Source organism: Dipodomys spectabilis, unplaced genomic scaffold, assembly GCF_019054845.1.
Source record: "Dipodomys spectabilis isolate Male_0828 unplaced genomic scaffold, ASM1905484v1 ptg000024l, whole genome shotgun sequence".
In the NCBI taxonomy this organism is placed as follows: domain Eukaryota; kingdom Metazoa; phylum Chordata; class Mammalia; order Rodentia; family Heteromyidae; genus Dipodomys; species Dipodomys spectabilis.
This window is the reverse complement of record NW_024870701.1, coordinates 8,231,889-8,253,724: the sequence shown is the minus strand read 5'-3', so window position 1 is coordinate 8,253,724 and position 21,836 is coordinate 8,231,889. Positions and strand designations below refer to the sequence as shown.

The 21,836-nt window shown below is 38.6% G+C and overlaps 1 protein-coding gene across 2 annotated transcripts; it reads left to right on the top strand.

Moving 5' to 3' along the window:
• Positions 1 to 6,852: 6,852 nt before the first annotated feature.
• Aqp4 (aquaporin 4) lies at positions 6,853 to 20,443 on the top strand. 2 transcript variants are annotated; one of them, XM_042675124.1, is made up of 6 exons: positions 6,853 to 7,013; positions 10,052 to 10,466; positions 11,659 to 11,823; positions 12,098 to 12,178; positions 15,947 to 16,207; positions 19,860 to 20,443. In XM_042675124.1, exons 1-6 carry the CDS (start codon positions 6,982 to 6,984, stop codon positions 19,878 to 19,880), a joined length of 975 nt encoding a protein of 324 aa, XP_042531058.1. In that variant the 5' UTR covers positions 6,853 to 6,981; the 3' UTR covers positions 19,881 to 20,443. The 2 variants fall into 2 exon arrangements, with proteins under 2 accessions (XP_042531058.1, XP_042531059.1); XM_042675125.1 differs by lacking the exon at positions 19,860 to 20,443 and having other exon boundaries at positions 6,961 to 7,013; positions 15,947 to 16,225.
• The last annotated feature ends 1,393 nt before the right edge of the window (positions 20,444 to 21,836 follow it).

Genomic DNA, 21,836 nt, shown 5'->3' with positions numbered 1-21,836 from the left:
ATGCAATCCCATTTGTCTAACCTTTCTTTAATTTGTTGTGTTTCTGGGTCTCTATTAAGAAAATTTTGGCCTGTGCCAAGGAGACCTAGGGTTTCTCCTATTCCATCATGTAATGTTTTCAGGGTGTCTGCTTTGACCATACTAACGCAACCAGCACAACTATGTTTATTGCAGCATTATTTATCATAGCTAAGATATGGAACCAACCCAGATGCCCCTCAGTAGATGACTGGATCAAGAAAATGTGGTGTACATACACAATGGAATTCTATGCTTCCATCAGAAAGAATGACATTGCCCCATTTGCTAGGAAATAGAAAGGTTTGGAAAAAATTATATTAAGTGAAGTAAGTGAGGCCCAAAGAAACATAGGTCCCATGGTTTCCCTTATTTGCAATAACTAGTATATGTCTGAGACAAGCAGAAAAGGTCACATAAGATGATGTTAAGCGAAATGAACCCCAAGATAAGGACACAAGTGTTTATTTTCTTTCCTGCTATTGTTTCTAATGTATTTATAAGGTACCACGTGATTTTTTTGTTGTTTTGTATCTCCCTCACCCATGGTATAACCCCTGTTTTCATTGTATTTGATGTTGGTATAATTTGGGGAGGGGAAGGGAAAAAACAAATTGCTTAAATAAGGATTCAAGTTACCCTACCGCAACAATGACACTATGTCAAAAAACGAACTTTACAATTTAGGGGGGGGAGTGTAGTTGTGGAGGTGGGAGGGTAGAGGAAACACAAAGGAGGAGGTAACAATGCTTGATAAGAAATGTACTCATTACCTTGCTCATGTAATTGTAACCCCTCTGTACAATATTTTCACAATAAAAAACGTATTTCAAATAAAAAAAGTATATCATGAACAAATGTAATGAAAATTATGGTGTAGGGAACCTGTAGTAGCGAAACCTTTTCACTTTTTGTGGACAGGAAGCAGAGAGGGCACATACAACCTTCAAAGACACCTCCCTAGGGAACCATGTCCTCCTGCAAGGACCCACTTCCTTAACTTTTCTCAGACTCTTGAAAGAGTACCAACAGCTATTCGAGCCTGCAGGAGACTGCTCATATCCAAACCAAAACAATCACCAACATTATTACTATCACTTTATCTTATTTTTAGACTTAGTTTTGTTGTCAAGGACAGAGGGGTTACAGTTACATATGTAAGGTGAGTACTTATCAAACGTTGTTACCTTACCCCTCCCTCATTTTTCTCCCACTTTCCCTCATCCCCAATGTCCCCCCCCAGCCAGGTTGTAAAGTTCATTTCCAACATATTATCTTCTGAGTATCACTATTGCATTAGTTCACCCTTCGTTATTTATAACACCATTTTATTGTTCCCCTTCCATTCCCTAATTCAGATAAATGTATATGCAATACACAGGGCACCAAATTCAAATACAGTGACAACAAGGAATAAGCCATAGGGAAAAAGAAAAGAAAAAAGAAATAACATAGTGCATGAAAAACAACAACAAAGGAAAACCTCTTGTTTCCACATCTTGGAGTTCATTTCACTTAGCATTACCTATGTCATATGTACATAGCTATTGAGCTATTGTGATCCTGTTCTAGGACTGTCCTAGACATATACTACTTTATTTTGCCATCATCTCTATAAGAATTTTAAGAGAAAATATGCATCAGACAACTTCAATCTATACCTAAAAAAGAGAGTAAGCTGTAATATAAATATAACCTAATCAACTGTAGCGTAGCACATAGATTATAGGTGTACTAATCAGCCTTCTCCAGAGAAACGAAACCAACATATAATATATGCAACTATCAAAGGAGATGTATTAGATTGGCCAACAATATCTAAGATGGCAATGCTATCTGTAGGCTGTAGACTTGGAGAAGCTAGAAGCTGCTCAGCCCAAGAAACTAACCTCAAAACAAGATCAATAATCCAACTATACTCTGAGACTGAAGACTGGAGAGCTTCCTGGAGTGTCACTAGTGTAAACTCACTTTCCTAGGCTAAAGAATGTAAAATGTGCCATCCATAGAGGGCAGATATAGCACCCCTCCAGCCCACCCAAAAAGAAAAACAGCCTCTCAACAAGAATCTAATATGTATGTGCCTGGGTTTTTCCTATCCTCTGCATTTTTGACCCATCTGAGACAGTGCCCTCCTGGGTAGCACCATCCAAATTCAAGGCAGATGTTAACTACTCAGTTCCCTGCTGTCTTTAGAAACATTCTCACAGATACACTGAGAAATGTGCTGCCCCAGTTTTCGGTGGGGGGTGGGCGGGGAGGTTGTCTCTTCATCCAGTAAAGCTGACAACCAAGATTAACCATTGCCCAGTCTTAGAGGTGTTTTAAGTACTAGAGTTAAGCAAATTTGACATTAAGGAGTGTTTGGAGAAGAATCAAAGAATCATGTGTCAAAGAGTGAAGGAGATGGAACATCTTAAATAAATGAGTCACCACAGTGGGAGCTGATGAGGTAAGGTGGCAGTATGGTCCCTTCAGCAGGAATATAAGCCAATGTGCAGCAAGTGATAAGAAGATTCGGGTTAGAGGAAAACACTACTGAGGAGACTTGACACCTCCAAAGCCCTGTGAATTTCTTCAGAAGTGCCTTTCTGGTTGTGTGAATGTGCAAAACAGAAGGGAAAGTTAAACTTACAAGAAGGGTGCATCATCATTTAAAAGAAGCAAAAGAGGTTTGCCTGATTATTAGAAAGGTCATCCAAGGGCATGCCCGCATACCTTGACAGCAGCAAATCAGTCTATGTTAAGGGAATTAGATTGCAGCCACTTCTGCTCCTTAGGTGTTCTCTACCTAACATTTATTCTAAAATCTTCTTTTTTAACCAGCAAGCATTTTGGTCTACTCAACTTGCCTTTCCCCCTTGGGCACAGAATTTTAAATACCTGTTCTATACTTGAGCCTGATAGGATCTCTGCTACTTTGTATTAAAAAAAAACTCATGAAACCTTCTCTAGTGATCATTCTAGATGATCTTGAGCACTGAAAATATTAGTCCTGTTTTTAATCTGTCCAAATTTAATTTAAATTTGGAATCATTGCTACTACAGGCTACATTTAGATCATTCTCTATTTCAAATATTTTGGTACAGCACATTAGATCCCAACATAGCTTCCTATAAAAGAAAATATGGATTTTTCTCCTGTGGATCTTGAAGCCACCTTTAAAATGCCCAACCAAACTCTAAACTGTCATATTAGCTGGGTAAGAGATAAGAGGTAAGAAAAGTATCCAGTCATCCAACCACATTTCTGCTTTTTTTGTACAAGATTCAGATGAAATACAGTCACTCAATAAAGTCCTGTTTCTCCTGCCCACCCTCCCTGTCTCTCTCTCCCTATTTGCCTGGAAAGGGGAACCCTAAACCCTTTGGAACACTGCCAATACCACCAAAGAATCTCTTGACTATTTTCCCAGGGAATTCCTGCCTTAAATGTCAGCAGAGTACAACTCTCCAGCCAAAGTAGAATCTGTGTGGGTCTGAATTAAGGAAAATGTGCCTGTTACATTCTGGGAAAACCTGGATCCACCCATGGGACATGGGGCCAAGGAGAAAATTTAATTTTTGAAAGGTTCAACAGCCATTGAAAAGACAAGTTTTCTCAAATTTAGCTCCTTGGGAAGTAAGAGACTCAAGGATACATTCTAATTTCTTGCTGCTGCTGCTGTTGCTGCTGCTGCTTGATAGTTGTTTTCCTTTTACTCTTTTAGGGAGAAATATATCTAGAAACTACCCTGAATTATAACCATAAGGTAATGCCTCTTTTAAAAGAGAACAGAGCTTCATTAAACTCTTTGTCGTGGTAGTTTGGGCTGCTGTTGTTCTGTTTACTTGTTTGTTTTTAATGAACATACTGATATATAAGTGCTCTGGGGGGAATTCATGACGCTGAGATTCATGAAAAGCAAGAGAAGATTTATGAGTTGGGATTGAGTCAGCCCCACCAGCCTGGAGACACTTCCGTCTGGTACTGAAGCATTGCTGGCATTTTTAGTGCTTTTGTTTCAGTCTTCAATCTCTGAACACATGAAGAAATATTAAAAGTTCTGAGGGCAAGGATAGGAAAAGGAGTCCACAAATTTCGAAGATATACATGGGCACCAAAGGAAAACAGTGTGGCACAGGAGATTAAAAATGCAGACGCCATGTGTGCTGATTGGCTAACTTTTGTGAGGTTCTTGTTTTATCCTTCCTTCTGTTTCCCTATGTTATTGACCCTCCATTTCACAAGGCTCTTCAATTAAAACTTCACAAGAAGGTCCAGTTTGGAAGATCCATTTTGTGTCAGTCAGTGTGCCAGGAAACTTGCCTTTCTCCAAAGATCACAGCACAACAAAGTAAGGATGACAAGATTTCATGAATAAATTGACATTCCATTTTAAAAATGAATTAGGCCCTTAGTAACCAATCAGGAAAAATAAATTGATTCCAGGTCTCATTAAGTTCCAGACACAGGTCAAAGCAGTTCAGCTTAGAAACTATTACCTCTATTCAGTAGGGTTCCTACCTCAAATTGCCTAACACCACCACCTCTATCATCAACTCCTGTGGCACAATATAGTTGCTCTCTTTCATCATCAGATCCTGAAAAACACTACAAGTGATCATCTTCTGTAGTTAGAAGAAAAGCCCAACAAGTACCAGAGTAATCTATGACAAGTAATGCTATGGCAAGAAAATCAGTCATTCCAAGTAATTAAAAAAAAATCAACAGCAATATCTAATAAGAAAAAGTAGCTCTGGTAGATGAAGAGTTAATTTCTTGTTCATTTTAAGCCACTCTACTGAGCATACTAACAAGCATAAGACTTGTTGCCAATTAACGTAGCCCTTCCTTTGACGGGAACAGTCTTCCCTTAGAAATGGGACTGTCAGCACATCAGCCGGCCACAAAAAGAGGAAAAAGGCTGGGAAACTGTGGTAACCACGCTTTGCTGGCACTTAGTAAGATGGTGACTGGAACTACCCGGGCCATGCAGAGAATACTAATGAGTTTAGTAGGGTGTCCTAAAAAGAGGACCTGGAAAATCACACACACACACACACACACACACACACACACACACACACACTCACACACACACTAGCTGGTGCCCCAAGAAGCACCATGTTTTGTGCATTTCTGCAGATCTGACCACAACACTTATTCAGAAAGAAACACCTACAACCCTACAAGGATTCTGGGACTCAGAGAGCTCACAAACACTTCCCACTCCATTTTTATTTAGGTGGGGGTAAAATCAATTGCACTTTGCCCAATGTTTTTAAATTTTAAAAAAATAATCTTGCCTCTTTTTAATCTCATTTTTTATATTTTTATTGTAAAACTACTGTACAGAGGGGTTACAGTTACATGAGTAAGGTAATAAGTACTTTTCCTATTGAGCATTGTTTAATCTCATTTTTAAAGCTAAATGGTAAATATCTTTAAAAGTCAGTGTGAAATGTGTCAAGTGTCCTTTGTAGAGGCCCATAAATCCTCCTACCTCCCACCTCAGAATTGATTCTGACTTTCAGGTAGCATGCTTGTCGAAAAGCTGAAATCACTGTGAAACCACTGATATACAGTGATTGATGTGTAGCCATATTTTTAAGAATGTGAATCCAATCTTTGATATCTTGGAATGCTGAAAACAGTAAGAAAGTGTTCCTCTGACTTTCACACACAAAACTTTAATTTCTCTTTCTAATGAAAACTTTGTCTTCATTGCTTGGTTTCATGTTCACAAACAATATAAGAGACTTAAAATATAATGGTCTTTTTCTCTCTTCTTTGTTTCTTTCTTGCCATATTTCATTTTTTCATATACATTTTTATTCTATGATACATATATTTACATTTTTAAAGAAAAAAGAAAAGGAAAGTTTCAGTTTCAGTTGCTAAATTGAGTGGTGGGATTACAGATGTTCATCATATTATTTAAAGTCATTCATTAACTATTATCAAACCAGACAGCCATATGTACAGCCAATGATACCAGAGTATCATAAACCAGGTGATCATATTGTGATTATTCTAAGTCTGTGCACCTGAGATCTATTTTAGGAAAAAATAATTAACAAGGAGATGATGATGCAGGCTGCTAATTCCCAGACCCTCTAAGTTCATCAAATTCCTTAGGCAGGGACATCCTGTGAAACTGCACAGGATTTAGAAAGACCCAACAATGTTGTTAACATCTTGCTGTCATTGAAATCCTGAATACATTTTGAGGACAAGAGCCTACACTTCTGTCTCACTGGGACCAGAAAAATGCACAGTCAATGCTAGGTTCCCAAAATGAAAGTTATCTGCAGTTCCCAATAATTTTGTCTCTCTAACATCTATAGTTTTAAATTTGGTTGCTTTTACCCAGAAAATTATTATTCATATAGCATTGAGATTAGCACCCTGGAGCAGTGTCGTGTCCTATATTTCCTATTTTTCCTTATTTTATAGTCCAAATCAGGGCTGCCTTTGCTAAATAAACCTGCTATAAATCACATGGTGATTATCATGCTTCTGCTCAGATCAAATATTTCAATGTGAACTCAGCTGTTTGCCATTCAAAATCGAACATGCGAAAGCCCAGATCCCGATTCGTCTTGCTTGTTGTATTAGTGCAAGACTGTTTTCTAATAGTTGTTCAATTTCCTCTACAACGTGTCACAAACATTGTATGTTCTCAGCAATTCTTTGTGATAGGAAGAATGTAAATAAGGAATCCTCATTTGCAAAGAATACTGGCTGGCTAAAGAAATATGAAGTAAGTGTTTGGCATTCCTGAAATGCCCTGTGTCTATAGCAATCAGGTATGGAGAAGTTATTTCAAGTGCAAATATAACTTAGCAATTGCCACATGGGGCAGAATCTTTCCACCCCTACACTCCAAAAACCCAATCAGACAAGTGGCCGTAATCTGACTCCCAGCTCACTGGGAGCTGAGGGGCAGGCAATGAGAGCTGCACTAAGCCAGGGAAGGCATGAGTGACAGACCTGCAGCAAGGCCGTGGGGGTAAGTCCTTCTTTTCCTTATGCAATTATGTTTAGAGCCAAAAGATGAACTTTATGTCTATTACAGATATGTTTGCTTCTCTAGCAACATCTACTAGGAGTTACTGAGCAGGTGGGTGATTCTTTTAAGCTTGGATATCAGCAGAGAGGCACCAAGAAGACAGAAACAAGGGATGCTTTTAAGCAAAATCCTCATATAAAGACCACTGGATGGCTGGGGAAAATCTTCAGTTGGGGGGAGAATAGATCTGTAGTATTCTTCATCAGAAAAATTACTTACCCAGGAACTCAGCTATCCAGGAGCAGAGGAGGCTGGGTGTTCATTCGTAAAGCAATGTGTCCGGTTGGCTCGCTACAACCCGGTCACATCAACAAACCCTCTTTGTTCTGGGGCAAAAGCAGCAAAACAAATTGTGTTGATCCATGTGTAGTGAGTGCAAACGCATAAGGGGACATTGATGATGGAGATGGGACTATGAACCACGCCAGGGTGAGCCTTCATGAGCCCAGAAAGGTACGCACATGCCAGCAAACATTGGGGTTCACAGCCAGCCCAGGCTACTCACTCAGTCCTGAAAGCAGATCAAATTTTGTGAAGGAGTAGGAAGGAGTTAACAATAGTGTAAGGACTGTATTTATGATTTATGTATGTAGGCACTTTGTCGTTACATTATTTCTCTGGCTAGTGAAAAGTTGAAGCAGAAAGAGACACTGAGTTTCTCATGTTTGTCTCCGGAGAGGTAAACAGGTATGCTAAGAGAAGTCAAAAGACTGACTGGAGGGGAGCGGGGAGGTTAAAGAGATGTCAGGTGGATCCTGGCCTTTCCTGGGAATGCTTCCCCTGCGTGCTTTCCTGCTGAAAAGGGAGCATTTCCTGCCCACCTCGCTTCCTTTGCTTCCCGCTTTGTCCTCTCCCCTCCCCAAACCCAGCTCTAGAAGACAGCATCTGTGATATAGCTGTGCTGGCGTCACAGCCCTGGGATTCTGAGTTCAGAAGTGACTGTCCTCGCTCCCATTTCAATTTGTGAGTCCTCAGAGTTTCTCCCCCTTGGGGACATGTTTTTCCCATGCCTCTTCCAGGGTGCCCTCTTTGCACCCTTCCAAGTGCTGCTTCTGTCTGTGTTCTCTTCCCCTGGGGAGTATGATGTCAATACCACCCCAGCTGGGCTTCTTTTTCATAATTACATGATTCACTTAGAAGAGTTCACTTGGCAGATGGAAAACATTCGCGTGTGGCAGGCTATCTTGACCCCCTTTTCCTCCCCTTCTACATACATACATCCCTTCTCTGATCCTCACACGCAGGCGTAGGCAGAAAATGGGTTTCTCTAAGCCTGAAGCAAATGTCCCATCTCATACCAGAAGTGTTGCTGAATCTGTACAGGTGAAGGGAGAGCCCCAGCTTGTGGATCTGACTGAGCACCTCCTCAAAGCTAGCATAACTCACAGGCTCCCAGGGACAGGAAGTGGTGAAGGGGAAATTAGGGCCCTACAGGACTTCAGAGGGAAAGCTACGGAACTTCTAATCCCTTAAAGTGCTTGGCTTTCTTGCCACTGTCCTCTGTGCTTAGCTTCTTTGCTATACTTCACTGTCTTGACAATCACAGGCAAAGAACAAAGGCAAATGTAGATAATGGGATACGTGGGGTAATCCTCTCCCACAGGGGAACTCAACCATTTCTGGCCAGAAGGAGCAGGGACTATCTTCAGACCCCACTCCTCCTGGGCAACAAAGACCCAGACAGGAAAGGAGACTGGAGGACATCTTCTGTCTTCCCTGCCTGCCTTGCTGCCCACCATCCCCTGACCCCATCCAAGTTCCTTTTCTCCCTATCTACAGCTCTCCACACACAAGCTCTTCAGGAGGAGGTCCACTGCCCTCCAAGGCCAAGAACACATACAAGAAAGCCCTCACACAGACCCCACAGGCAAACCCTTTCTGAGAGCCTTTGCTCCACTACACCTCCCTTTCCTAGCTAGCCTGCCCAGCTCTATCCCTCTGGCTACCCTTGGCTCTGCTTACATGACTCAGCTTCCAAGGAGTCCTTTAGGAAAAAGGAGATGAGGAAGGGTTGAGAGAGGGTTGGAAGTGAGGAGGGGCTGCTCTTCCCAACACTTCAAAATCATCCTCAGCCCCTGCGCCTGCTCTCTGAGATGGCCTCAGGATAGGCTGCTTCTGTCTGTTCACCTGGCTCCTGCCAGGCACTGGCCACAACCCCACTCTCTGGAAGGCACTGCCGGCTCCCCTGGGGCCTGAAGTTGTCACGTCCTCCCATGCTGAGTGCCCAGATCTGCACTGCAGTGTCCCTCCGGGGGCCCAGCTCCAGGGCTCCTCCCTCTGTCCGCTGGCTCCCTTCTGGCACAGGGGTGTAGGAAGGAGTGTCCCTGTGTCAGCTGTGCCTGGCCTGTTCCCACAGCCACTGCCAGGCACCAGGATCCTCTCCACCTTTATGAGTTTACCTTCTCAAAGCACAGCATTTGGGGCCAGTCCTGAATTCCGAGCAGAACTTTCCTTCAGCCGCTCTTTGCTTCAGGGCAGATTTAAGAAGACTACACTTAGCAAATTCATTCTCAGAGTATCATTTTGAAGCTACGAAGTCCAAACCCGAGAATACTTACTCATTTACTTTTTAAATACTGTTACTTTATATTTGAAATAAAATGGCATGCAAAACACACAGACTTTAAACCCTACTCAAAGGGATTGAATTCCAAAGTAAACACATGTTACCTTTAATCTTAAAAGGAACTTAATTTAGACATCTTCCTAAGGACCGTTGGGATCATGATCGAGTGAAACTGAATGGTCTCCGAACATTAAGTCCGAGGAGACTACCACAGCAATCTCTTGACTACTAATTAAAGGGGATTTCCTGAAGCAGTCTTTCCTGGTTGGGTAATATGTTTGGCAGTCCCTCCCCACAGTCTCCATCCAGCAAGTCTGTATGTCTGTCTCCCTTCCCCTAAATCCATTCAGCTGTTGGCTTCTGATGCTCATTTGTTTTGTGTTTTTTTTGCTTTTTTGTTTTTTTTTTTCAGTAAGTGCGGGTCTTTGTGCAGAAGAGAAGAAATCATGGTGGCTTTCAAAGGGGTCTGGACGCAAGCTTTCTGGAAGGCAGTCACAGCAGAATTTCTGGCCATGCTTATTTTTGTTCTGCTCAGCCTGGGATCCACCATCAACTGGGGTGGAAAGGAAAATCCCTTGCCTGTTGATATGGTTCTCATCTCCCTTTGCTTTGGACTCAGCATTGCCACCATGGTGCAATGCTTTGGGCATATCAGCGGTGGCCACATCAACCCCGCGGTCACAGTGGCCATGGTCTGCACCCGCAAGATCAGCATCGCCAAGTCTGTCTTCTACATCGCCGCACAGTGCCTGGGGGCCATCATTGGAGCAGGAATTCTGTACTTGGTCACACCTCCCAGTGTGGTGGGAGGACTGGGAGTCACCACGGTAGTCTCTTAAACGTTTACCTTCACACTTCCGGCTGCTTACCCGAGTGGCCAGACAGAGAGTCATAACGTTGCTGATTTGCTCACCGAATTTTGATGGCTTTTGTTGATTTAGTGAAACTGATTCTGGCAACACTAAAAGTACCCATAGGAAAACCAGGTGTGGTGCAGGCCCGGATTCCCAGCACTCAGGAGGGTGAGGCAAGAGGATGTTAAGACCGAGGACAGCTTGGGCTACATAGTGAGACACTCTGTCTCAAAAAAAAAAAAAAAAAAGACGGGAGCTAGTGGCTCATGACACATGTGTATAATCTTAGCTACTCAGATACCAAGATCAAAGATCATAGTTCCAAGTCAACCCAGGCAAGAAAGTCCATGGGACTCTTACTTCTAGTTAACTAACAAAAAGCTGGAAATAGAGCAGTGGTTCATGTGGTAGAACACCAGCCTTAAGCAGAAAAGCTAAGGAACACCACCGAGGATATGAGTTCAAGCCTCGGTAATGGTACCCAAAAAAGTCTTAGTGATTAAAAAAAAAATGATAATTTGCTTTTTTCTCCTCTGTCTCCTATCCCCACCTTCCACCTTGTAATTGTACAGACTATATATTTGTCTTGCAGCATTTGTATTACAATTATTTGTTAACTAGCAAAAAAAGTATTATGTCTACAAAATTTAAAATAATCTACATAAAGGATCACTCATAAAAAGACAAAACTGACATTCTATCTTAGTTTTGCTTTTTCACTGATAAGGAATATGACTTCTTAACTCAGCAATGTAACTGACTTTAACCATGTACACCCTAAATTTTATTTGAAATATATATTAATTTAAATCTACTTAATGGAATTAATCACTACCTGACACAATTGTAAGTCTCTCAAGGAAGTTTTTATAAGTTAAGTGCAACAATAACACATTTAGCTTTCTTTAAAAAAATGACATTTAACATGAACTTGCCCTTGGTCATTGTAAAAGTAATTATCTGTGGCTGACAAAGATGCCTGTATATTTATTATTTATTCCTCCCTTTTGGAAAGGGGCAGGATTGGATGTCCCCACTGGGATGGTATGCAAGGCTCAAATTAACCATTACTTTCTACAGAGTTAAAACATGCCTTTCATATTGCTATGCTGTTACAAAAATGTATGCTTGCTTCAATTCCAATAGAGTATTTTTCTCTCTCCAGGTTCATGGAAATCTCACTGCTGGCCATGGTCTCCTGGTGGAGTTGATAATCACATTTCAGTTGGTGTTTACTATTTTTGCCAGCTGTGATTCCAAACGCACTGATGTCACTGGTTCAATAGCTCTAGCAATTGGATTTTCTGTTGCAATTGGACATTTATTTGCAGTAAGTTTCCAAGTCTATTTAAATAATTGATCCATTTCATTTATCCTCACCCTAGAGTTGGCCTGAAGATGCTGTTTACAGCTGGAGCTCTTCAATATCCAGTCATGTCTGTCCATTTCACATGGTCATTTTGCCAACTATGTGACCAGAATGTTGACATGACTGCTAACATCTTGGCATGCCTGATGAGACAAAAATAGCAAATTGCAATGAATGATATCTGCTCATAGCCCTGTTTCGAGGATGTCTGAAGTTGTTTTCTTTCTTCCTCTAGATCAATTATACTGGTGCCAGTATGAATCCAGCCCGATCCTTTGGACCTGCTGTTATCATGGGAAATTGGGAAAACCACTGGGTAACCATTGTGTAGCTCCTATCTCATTATATATGGTTGAGGACAAGTAGCCATCAGTTTCTTTATTATTTTTGTCAGTGCTTTCTGCGGCATCCACCCTATCTCAAATCTCACGCTGTTAGACCTTTGATAAAACATAGAGAACGTCTCAGATCTCATGCAAAACACCTCATCGGATATATATCCTAGGCCTCGAGTAATGGTTTTGTTTTGTATTGTTTGTTTGTTCAAGCATCAGTCTGGGCATATATCTGACAGACTGCACAGAATACATTGTACGTGGAGGTTGCTTATGTGGAACAAATTAAAATCAGAATGGTAGAGTGAACATGGTGTTTAAATAATTGAAACAAAAGCCTTCCCAACAATAATAACAACAACAAACCTGTAAAACAAAAAAGAAAAAAATCCCTGAAAGCACTGTCCATAGCAAAAATATTTCCCTTTTTTTTTTTAGACAAATGTAACCTAATTAATAGTGGGCAAGTTGAAAGCATTTAAATGCAGATGGTGAAAACATTTATGGTCCTCTCACCCCAACCATAGCCTGGAAAATAAATGACTCTCAGCAAAAGTATGTTTTTGAATCTCAACCTATTTATTAATGTGTGGGGCAAAGCTGCCAAATAATGGTGATATCTATTTTTTAACATCACTATCAATTTTGTTTCTATTTTTCTTACAGTAATGGAATTCAAACCCTTTAAATAAATAATGAACTGTTGTGTAGGCTACTCACACACTATCTATTAAGACTAGTAAAAATATAAGACAATACATAGGCCAGTTACAAGAGTGGCAAAACTTTTATTGTCATCTATATGTCATAGATGTTATTTTTCAATGTCTTTTTAAATTCATGAATGTAACAGGATATGCCATTTGTGTTTTGATTTTACACATATTCAACTATGGGATAGCATTGCAAGAAAAACAACACACCATTGTTATAAGAATTCATTGCTATAAAAAGTGCATTGAACCATTACCAGTAATATACTCCATTTAATACTTGTAAATACCATCATGGGAGTTACTGTTCAAAACAAGATTTTGGACAGAGCTATGCAAAACATGGCCAACAATCACATCCATGAGATTCAATTTTTGCCACTGAATATTTTCAGCTATATCTCAAAAAATTGCTACATTAACAAGAATGGGAATTTTTAATGGGCAGTATATAGATTGTATGATTAGAAAACAATTTTTATTTTAATTTATTAGATTTCAACCCTTTTGTTATTAACTATTTTTAATTTATTAAAAAGGACCTGAAAATGTGAATGAAAGTTTTTTTTGTTTTTGTTTTTTGGGGTTTTTTTTAATCAATTTTTTGTCATTTGTGCTAAACTGACAAATTTAAATATGGTATAATTCTTGGCCTATTGATTAACAATTTCCTCTTGTTATCTTATAAAAAATCTAATTTTACTACAAATAATTTTGTAAACTGTTTAGTAACAATGATTGTGTGAAATTTAAGATTAATTTTAAGGCATATTGATAGACTAGAAATAGTATGAGTATTTTTATTTTTTGTAGTGTGATATATTAATTCTCTTTATAATTTTGTTCATTTTCTATATATTTTTTTTTTTTGGGTCCAGTCGTGGGGCCTGAACTCTGGGCCTGGGCACTATCCCTCAGCTCTTCGGCTCAAGGCTAGCGCTCTACCACCTGAGCCACAGCGTCACTTCCGGCTTTTTTTCTTTTTGCTTATGTGGTGCTGAGGAATCGAACCCATGGCCTCAGGCATGCAAGGCAAGCGCTCTACCACTGAGCCACCTTCCCAGCCCCCATTTTCTATATTTTTAACAATATGATTTTGTTATAAAAAATTTTTAAAGACAGTTGAAAGTATATCTGACTTTCTTTTGGAATAGGATTTTGGAATTGAGACCTGTTTACTTTTTAACATGTAGCTATATTGTTTTGGGAAAGGGTGGTTATTATTTAACAATGGCTACTTTCCCTTGTGGGATTTGAAGCCTGTGAAATAGTACTAGTCTAATGAGATCTTAACAAAGGAATAAAGGGTAAAGATATTCAGAGGAAGGCTCTTATTTCTCCTTTGAAATGGGATGATAAACTCTCTATTGGATTTTTTCATGTTCAAGATAAAGAGTTTAATTTGTACAGTCAATACTTTCCCTGGTTAAGGGTATGTGTTCAGCTTCAGCTTACAAGGTGAATTGTCTTTAGATTTTTTACGATGAAGCTAAGTGACATTAGTTTACAAAAGATGTCTTATGCAAGAATCATTCATCATATTTTTCTTCCAAATGAGAGAGAAAACAGTATCATGGTTCAAAAGGAGATTTCAGTCAGACAGACAGAAATCTCACCTCGATCACTGCATGAGCAAGCTTTATGCCTCTCAGAGTACCAGATATCTTCATCATCAGAATGCAGATTTTAATAGTAATACTGATCCCAAAAGTTACCATTCCAATTCAATGAGATGATGCAGTGCTACTTACAGTTGCTCAGTTAGCAAACAGGCTTCTGTAAGATCAACTGAATCTTCTGACTCCACCTCTAATATTTTATCATATTGGTATACCCTAAAGCAACGTTTCAGTTTACTCAAACTCAGAGCTTGGTATATATCACAGGTACATTCACAGGTACATAATTGATCCAATTTTTATTTTATTTTATTTTATCTTATTTTTTGTCCATTGTGGGCCTGAACTCTGGGCCTGGGCAGCACTGTCTCTCAGCTCTTCAGCTCAAGGCTAGCACTCTAGCACTTGAGCCACAACGCCACTTGTGGCTTTTTCTGCTTATGTGGCACTGAAAAATCAAAACCAGGGCCTCATGCATGCAAGGCATGCATTCTACCACTGAGCCACCTTCTCAACCCCAATTGATCCAATTTTTAACCCTTTTTCTTTTTTTCTATAGTTCTGCAAAATTGCTACTTCTTAACTAACAACTATCCATAAACTCAATATAAGTTTCCTCAATGAGCACCATGAAGCTGAAAACTTGTGGCAAGAGAAATGAACAGACCACAGGGTTTTCAATTATGTCAAGTCACCAGATTTTTAAGAAGAAAAGCAAGCTGTGTAAGAGAAATAATAATTTACAGCTAACTTAGTCACATGCATCTTTAATATGGAATAGAAGTGGTTCATAGTGAGCTCAGAACTGTTAAGTACTTTACAAGTATTACATTTCATCTCTCTACCTCACAATGTACATATTAGCTCCATGTTACAGAGGAAAATAGTAAAGCATGAGAATGTTAAGTTAAAATGCAGCCTTCTGTAAGTACTATCACTACCATGCCCATCACATACAAAAAGGAATTATCAGAATTTCTTATATGTTTACTATAAAGTTGATAAACAGAGGTTACAGTTACATAAGTAAGATAATGAGTGCATCTCTTTTTGAACTGTTATCCTCTCCCTTCAGAATATTTTTAAATGTAATCAGTAAGAAAAGAGAAGAAATGAATCCCTCAAATTTTTCTGTTCAAATGTTTCTTAATAATTTAAGGATTTCTGGTATGGATTGGTTATGTTCTCATTTTTGTACATGACACAGTGCTCTCTTTTTTATAATTTTTTATTTGAAAATCCTAAAAACAGAGAGGTTAGAGTTGCCTACGTCAGGCAAAGATTGCATTTCCTTTTGGGCAATGTCATCCCTTCCCTGGCTTTCCCCCAGTGCTCTCCTAACCAAGATAAATTCTATACTGACCACTTATTCAGTGAAATAGCTTAAAGCTCTATTCTCTTCAATCTTTTCTTCCAGATATATTGGGTTGGACCAATAATAGGAGCTGTTCTCGCTGGTGGTCTTTATGAATATGTCTTCTGTCCAGATGTCGAACTCAAGCGTCGTTTTAAGGAAGCCTTCAGCAAAGCTGCCCAGCAAACAAAAGGAAGCTACATGGAAGTGGAAGACAACAGGAGCCAGGTAGAGACTGAAGACTTAATTCTGAAACCTGGACTGGTGCATGTGATTGACATTGACCGTGGAGATGAGAAGAAAGGGAAAGACCCATCAGGAGAGGTATTATCTTCAGTATGACTAGAAGATAGCACTGAAAGCAGACAAGACCCCTTAGAACGATCCTCAGATTTCCTTCCCCCTATCAAGGAGACAGATTTGTTGTAAATTAGACACATGCAGTTTTGTGGTTTTATATCATATTAGTCTACATCCAAAAAACATTTCATTATTTACTAAGGAGGAAAGGGAGAACACTATTGTGAATTTAAAATCCCATAAAAGAATTTTTAAATACCCTCAAAGCAAATATATATATATATATATATATACATACTTTATCTTTCATTGATAAGCAATCAAAAATAAATATCGAGATGTGGTTAAGTCATACCTAACAGAACCCATTAACACATCTATCCACCTTTACTTCCTCTGTGAGGAATTCAGTATTGTCAGTCCTCATTTGAGTATTTATTCCATTAAGCTGAATTTAGGCAAAATACAGTATATCATTGATATACAGTATATTAAGTTGTTTGTGAGTAATCCCTTATTTATAAACTACCTTGGCAAAAGAATATTATCAAAGCTTATTGCTAATTGTTTCATTTATTTTCCAAGTATCCAATTTTTAACTCCAACTCCTATTCACAATAATCCTTCCTTCTCCTCCCCAATTATCCAAGATAATATGGGGTTAAAGCCCCAGAAAATTAGAAGGAATACTCAGAAAGCTTGTGAACTTATTAGTTCGATTCAATGAATCAAATCACAAGAGTCACCTATGGATATTCAAGATAAGCAGACTTGTGAAACCTTGCAGGGATGGGGAAAACAATGAGGAAAAAGAAATCTGTATTCTTGTAACAAATGATGGATCTGTTTTCAGTGCACAACCTCAATGTACCATGAAAGACTGTCTAACCTTTTTAATCCTTAACCACTTGGCTTACTATTTTAAAATTTATTAGTAACACTGGGGAGTTTGTTTGTGGCTTTGGTTATCTAAATGTAAACTTTAGCTGGAACATATTTTTGACAAGAACTTAACTAGCTAAGTCCTGACTTTGTGTTAGTTGTTAAGCCCTGACATTCTAGAAAATGTAAACTGGTCCTGCCAGATCCCAACCTAAGCCTGGTTTCATTACTTAGGACATTTGATCATCTTCTATACAAGCTTGATTAATAGTTGAGTGACTTAAAATGTCTCAAAGATAAGGCAGGTGTGGTGGCAGAATAACAAAAAAAGGGGGAGGGGGAGAAAACATCTAACCTGACTAGATGACCTATTCGATCTTCCATTGCAGAGCATTCTGTACATAACCCAACAAGATTCTGAAGGATTGTCACTGCTGACTAGTGTATGTGTTCCATTGTTGTTCCTGTGCTGCTTTGCATTTTTGGTCTCTGAAAACCCCAGTCTCTATCATCTTAAAGGTCTAGTCTAGCATTTATCTTAGACAAAGAGCTGCAAATATCCATTTCACTGAACAAAAGCTAGGAGTAGGAGAGCAAAAACTATCTCTGCAAGGAGTGGCTTGTAAATAGCTGATAATCACCGGCTTTCTTCTCCCAAGCACAACTCCAGCTGTGTGTCACTTTTTCATGTCAATGACAGGTGTGTGTCTGTGATAGTGAGATAATGGACCAGTACTAAACCTGATTCTCTTCGGTGCTAGGGAAAAGTGATGTTTGAATTCTCAGAAAGACATCACTGCTGTGTCAGGCCTACAAATGACACTGGCATGTTTTAGGAATTTTACAGAAGGTGCCTGAAGCCCAGGACCCTTTCTCAGGCACTCAGCCAAGATGCACACTACTCCAGTGGCAAAATACGGCTTCCTGTTTGGGGGACACCTGTAGTAAATACAGTGCAAATCCTTTAAGGGCAGTTTACACTCATTGTATCAAATGTTTTCACAAAATCATTGTATCGGTGGCTCCATTCAAAATGTAATATTAATTATTAGCAAACAATGTAAGTTCAAAGATGAATTTAGATAACCAGGAAGAGTTAACAACATACTTTCTTATAATAATTTTAATTACCATATGGCTTCCTTCAAATATATTCATTTCTACATTCTACAATTATAAAATTCAATAAATCAGGGTTCAGAAAAAGAAAAAGAAAAAGGAATGGATGATGTTTTCATAAATTGTGATTCCCCTGCTTCCTGATCTCCTGGCACATAGTAGGAACACAAAACAAGTATATTAGTTCATTTTGAATATGTATAAAGCACGTTCGGGATTTAAATATATAAACGATTTCCTTTTGATCTTTATTTTGCTCAATATTTAATAAAAGTGCGGTTTTGAGTGTTGTTAGAGGAAGAGAATATAAATGTAAAAAACATAAAATATATTTTTGCATTCTGCTATGTTTAGGGGCAAAAAGTGAATGAAAGCTTTCTCCCTGTGTATGAGACAACATATTTTGTATTTCACTCAAGGCTCTGCCAGTAAAAAAGTAATGAAATTGTATGTTTCTAATGACATCTATGCAGCAGGGGTCTATTGCCCTGTGGAGGGCACCAAATTATCCAAGTGTATTAGGAGACCAGGGCTTTTTCCCTTAATCCCTTCTTATTAATGAAGTGCACAGTGCTGCTCCCAAGGGATGACTACTGACAGATACACAGAGAAAAGATCAGAGAGGAAAAACTGGAAAGACATAAATGAATTATACCCAGCCATGGAACAATGCCAAAAGTCTCTCCCCTCAGGAAGAGTACATGAAGCCCCTAGATTACAAGGTAGGGTCTCTTCTACACAGAAAATACACATCATTTATCAAAACAGTATAAAAAGTAAAGAGTGAGTTTTCAGGTTGTCTGAAAACTTGGGGCCAAGATTTCAAGTGTCTGTTTTTATTGCAGAAGATGGTATTTTTCTTCCAAAAGCCCTAACTTCTTATACTGGAAGGAAGGTTTGGGGCGGGGGGGGGGGGGGTAAATCTAAAAAGAATTAGTAAATATACAATGTCTTCACTCTGTATCTGCTATCTGGCACTTTTCCTAAGTTGTCACATTTTCTATCTTGGGCAGCTCAGACACACTAGTTAAAATCACAGTTCCATATTGAAGATTTTACAAGAGGATAAGACATTTTCAGAAAAGACATCCATGATGCAAATGAGCTATTGAATTTATTAAAGGTCTAATCCCAAAAGGCACAGAATATTCTTCTAGGTCGTGAATCCAGACAACATGTGTGTTGGTTTAAACTTGATCATGACAAAGAAATGACAAAAGAGAGCAAGAATTTTAAATGCTAATAGTAAACCTAGGAAGTCCCTTTGTTATAGCATACTGTCGCATTTCCACATCTTATGAACGTGTGACAGAGAAATGGCCTTTGTGACAACTGAGGACTGAGATGAATGGACAATTTTCTCCACAAGTGGAAAAGCCAATAGGAATCTTCTTTTATCATGATTATAATGTTTTCTAAAAGTTTTTATTATCTTTAAGAGGTTGTGCAAAAGAATTGCCATTCAACAGAACAGTTTCTCACTACAGTGCATCTTGATCATGACAAGCACTAGAGAAGACATGAATTCAGAACATTTTAAATCTAAAAGTAATTTTGTCCTTCCCTAATGTGCTTATTAGGAAAACTGTGATTACCATGTGGAAAATGTAACAGAAAAATTACTTTCTTTACCATAAATCTTGTGAGTTCATATGTACATTTTAATATTTTACAGATCGCCCAAACACAGCACTAACTTTTGAAACCTGTAATTCTCTGAAATAAATGGAGGACATGTAACTCAAGGATCAAAAACTGTGGCCACTCACTTTTGCAAATGACCACCGATAGCCTGTGAGAATAACTATCATATAAATGTCATATAACTTGTGCAATGAACATTAAGTCTAAGTTATGACTACCCATTCATGTTGAAAATCAAAGAGCTAAAAAATATATCTAATTTACATAACCCATTGGAATGTATTTCTAGAATCTTTTCAAGATTAATAAGTAAGTCTGGATTTGATTAGGATATATAAACAAGCATTGGTCACATTTATGACCCAAACCACAATAAAACAATAATTTATAGTTAAGTAGGAAGAATATACTCATGGTATTGTCATGTTCACATTTACTTATTAACCAAAATGTTATTTCAATACTAGAGCTAATGTTAGAGTAATTTAAACTGTAATGCCTAATACTTGGAATCATTCATTCAAGTTTCAGCATTGTAGTTGATGTCCAAAACTATGTTGCATCTTATACTACTAAGCTTGTGCAAATAAACGTTCAAACATTTTAAAAGGTAAACATTGTGTTTGATGATGTTCAAAACTCACTGCTTGAAGTGGACTGTGGTTCAAGTGGTAGAGCGCTCGACTTGAGCTGAAGAGTTGAGGGACAGTGCCCAGGCCCAGAGTTCAAACCCCATTACTGACAACAACAACAACCAAAAAAAAAAACTCACTACTTTACTCAAAAAGACAGAAGTTACCTCTTAGTCACCAAAATATCACCTCCCATGTAAATGTATTCAGAATCATGTGCTTATATACACAATTCAGTTGACTAAAGTATAGTATATGCAAAAGAAAATTTCCATAGATTAAACCTTTTTGAACAATTAGACTGTTTAACAAAATCAGTATAAAAAAGCTGAAATTTCACTGTAGAGAGAGGGATCATGAGTGGGTAGATGAAAAAGGGAACAGCACCAAATAAAGCAGAAATATTTAATATGCATATGTGATAAAATGAGATATATTAAATGAGTCTGGGGAGAAGAAACAGATGGGGGGAAAATGATGGAAGGAGTAACTAAACAGAAATCACTGGACACTTACATGGACATGCTAAATTGCAATCCCTTTGTCCAACCTTTTAAATTTAAATTATGGATGATAAAAAAACATGGGTAAAATAGTCATTGATATTTTTGCAAGCTAGTTCTCATAAGCTTCCTTTAGAATGAACAAGAGGTTTAAATATTTGTGGATAGTCCATGACAAATGAAATAGTGGAAGAATCCATGAACTCAAATATACTTTTTCTGGAATGTCTGCAGACAATTCTCGATGGTAGGCTGTGATCCAAACAGTGAAAATTGCGTTTTCATAGACGTAATTGAGAATGTCCACATTTATGCAAAATGGACCAGGGAGTATCAGCGCTCATTAGAGTGAATCTAAAAGTGAAGATTTCAACAACTGTGCCTGGTGTTACTAGATAGATGACTCATCCTCAGGGCATTTGGCAGACTCTGCCAGCCCAGATGGATAATGCAGGCTCAGTGAGTACTGGTTTACCCCATGCATTCTTGGTTTGAAGCCCTTCTCAGTGTTAATGGGTTACAGACCAATAGTAGAGGATTGAAGATAATCATCGATGTAGTATGCAATCAATCTAAGGAGGGGTGAATGATGTTTTATCCAGTAAGAAATATACTTCTCTTATCATTTGTCACATTGTGGTGAAACGATTCGTGCAAGTGTCTGTATCCTCCACTAAATTCTAAACTCCATAAAGGATAAGACTGTGTTATTTTCATTCTCCACCTTTCCCTATTCCTAACTCTATCCCTAGGCAATAAAAAGAGACTGATAATTCACTCAAAAGTGAATTCACTCAAAAGTGCTAGTTTCAAAGATAAAGAAATTAATTAGTATCTTATAATCATTACAAAATTCCACAAAGCACTGTTCAT

What these genes read in the sequence shown, in the direction of transcription:
- Aqp4 (XM_042675124.1), top strand. Translation starts at nt 6,982, where the DNA reads ATGAGTGACAGACCTGCAGCAAGGCCGTGGGG. An exon ending in CAATTGGACATTTATTTGCA is followed by an intron (nt 11,824 to 12,097) that starts GTAAGTTTCCAA and finishes TTCTTCCTCTAG; the next exon opens with ATCAATTATACTGGTGCCAG. An exon ending in GGAAAGACCCATCAGGAGAG is followed by an intron (nt 16,208 to 19,859) that starts GTATTATCTTCA and finishes AATATTTTACAG; the next exon opens with ATCGCCCAAACACAGCACTA.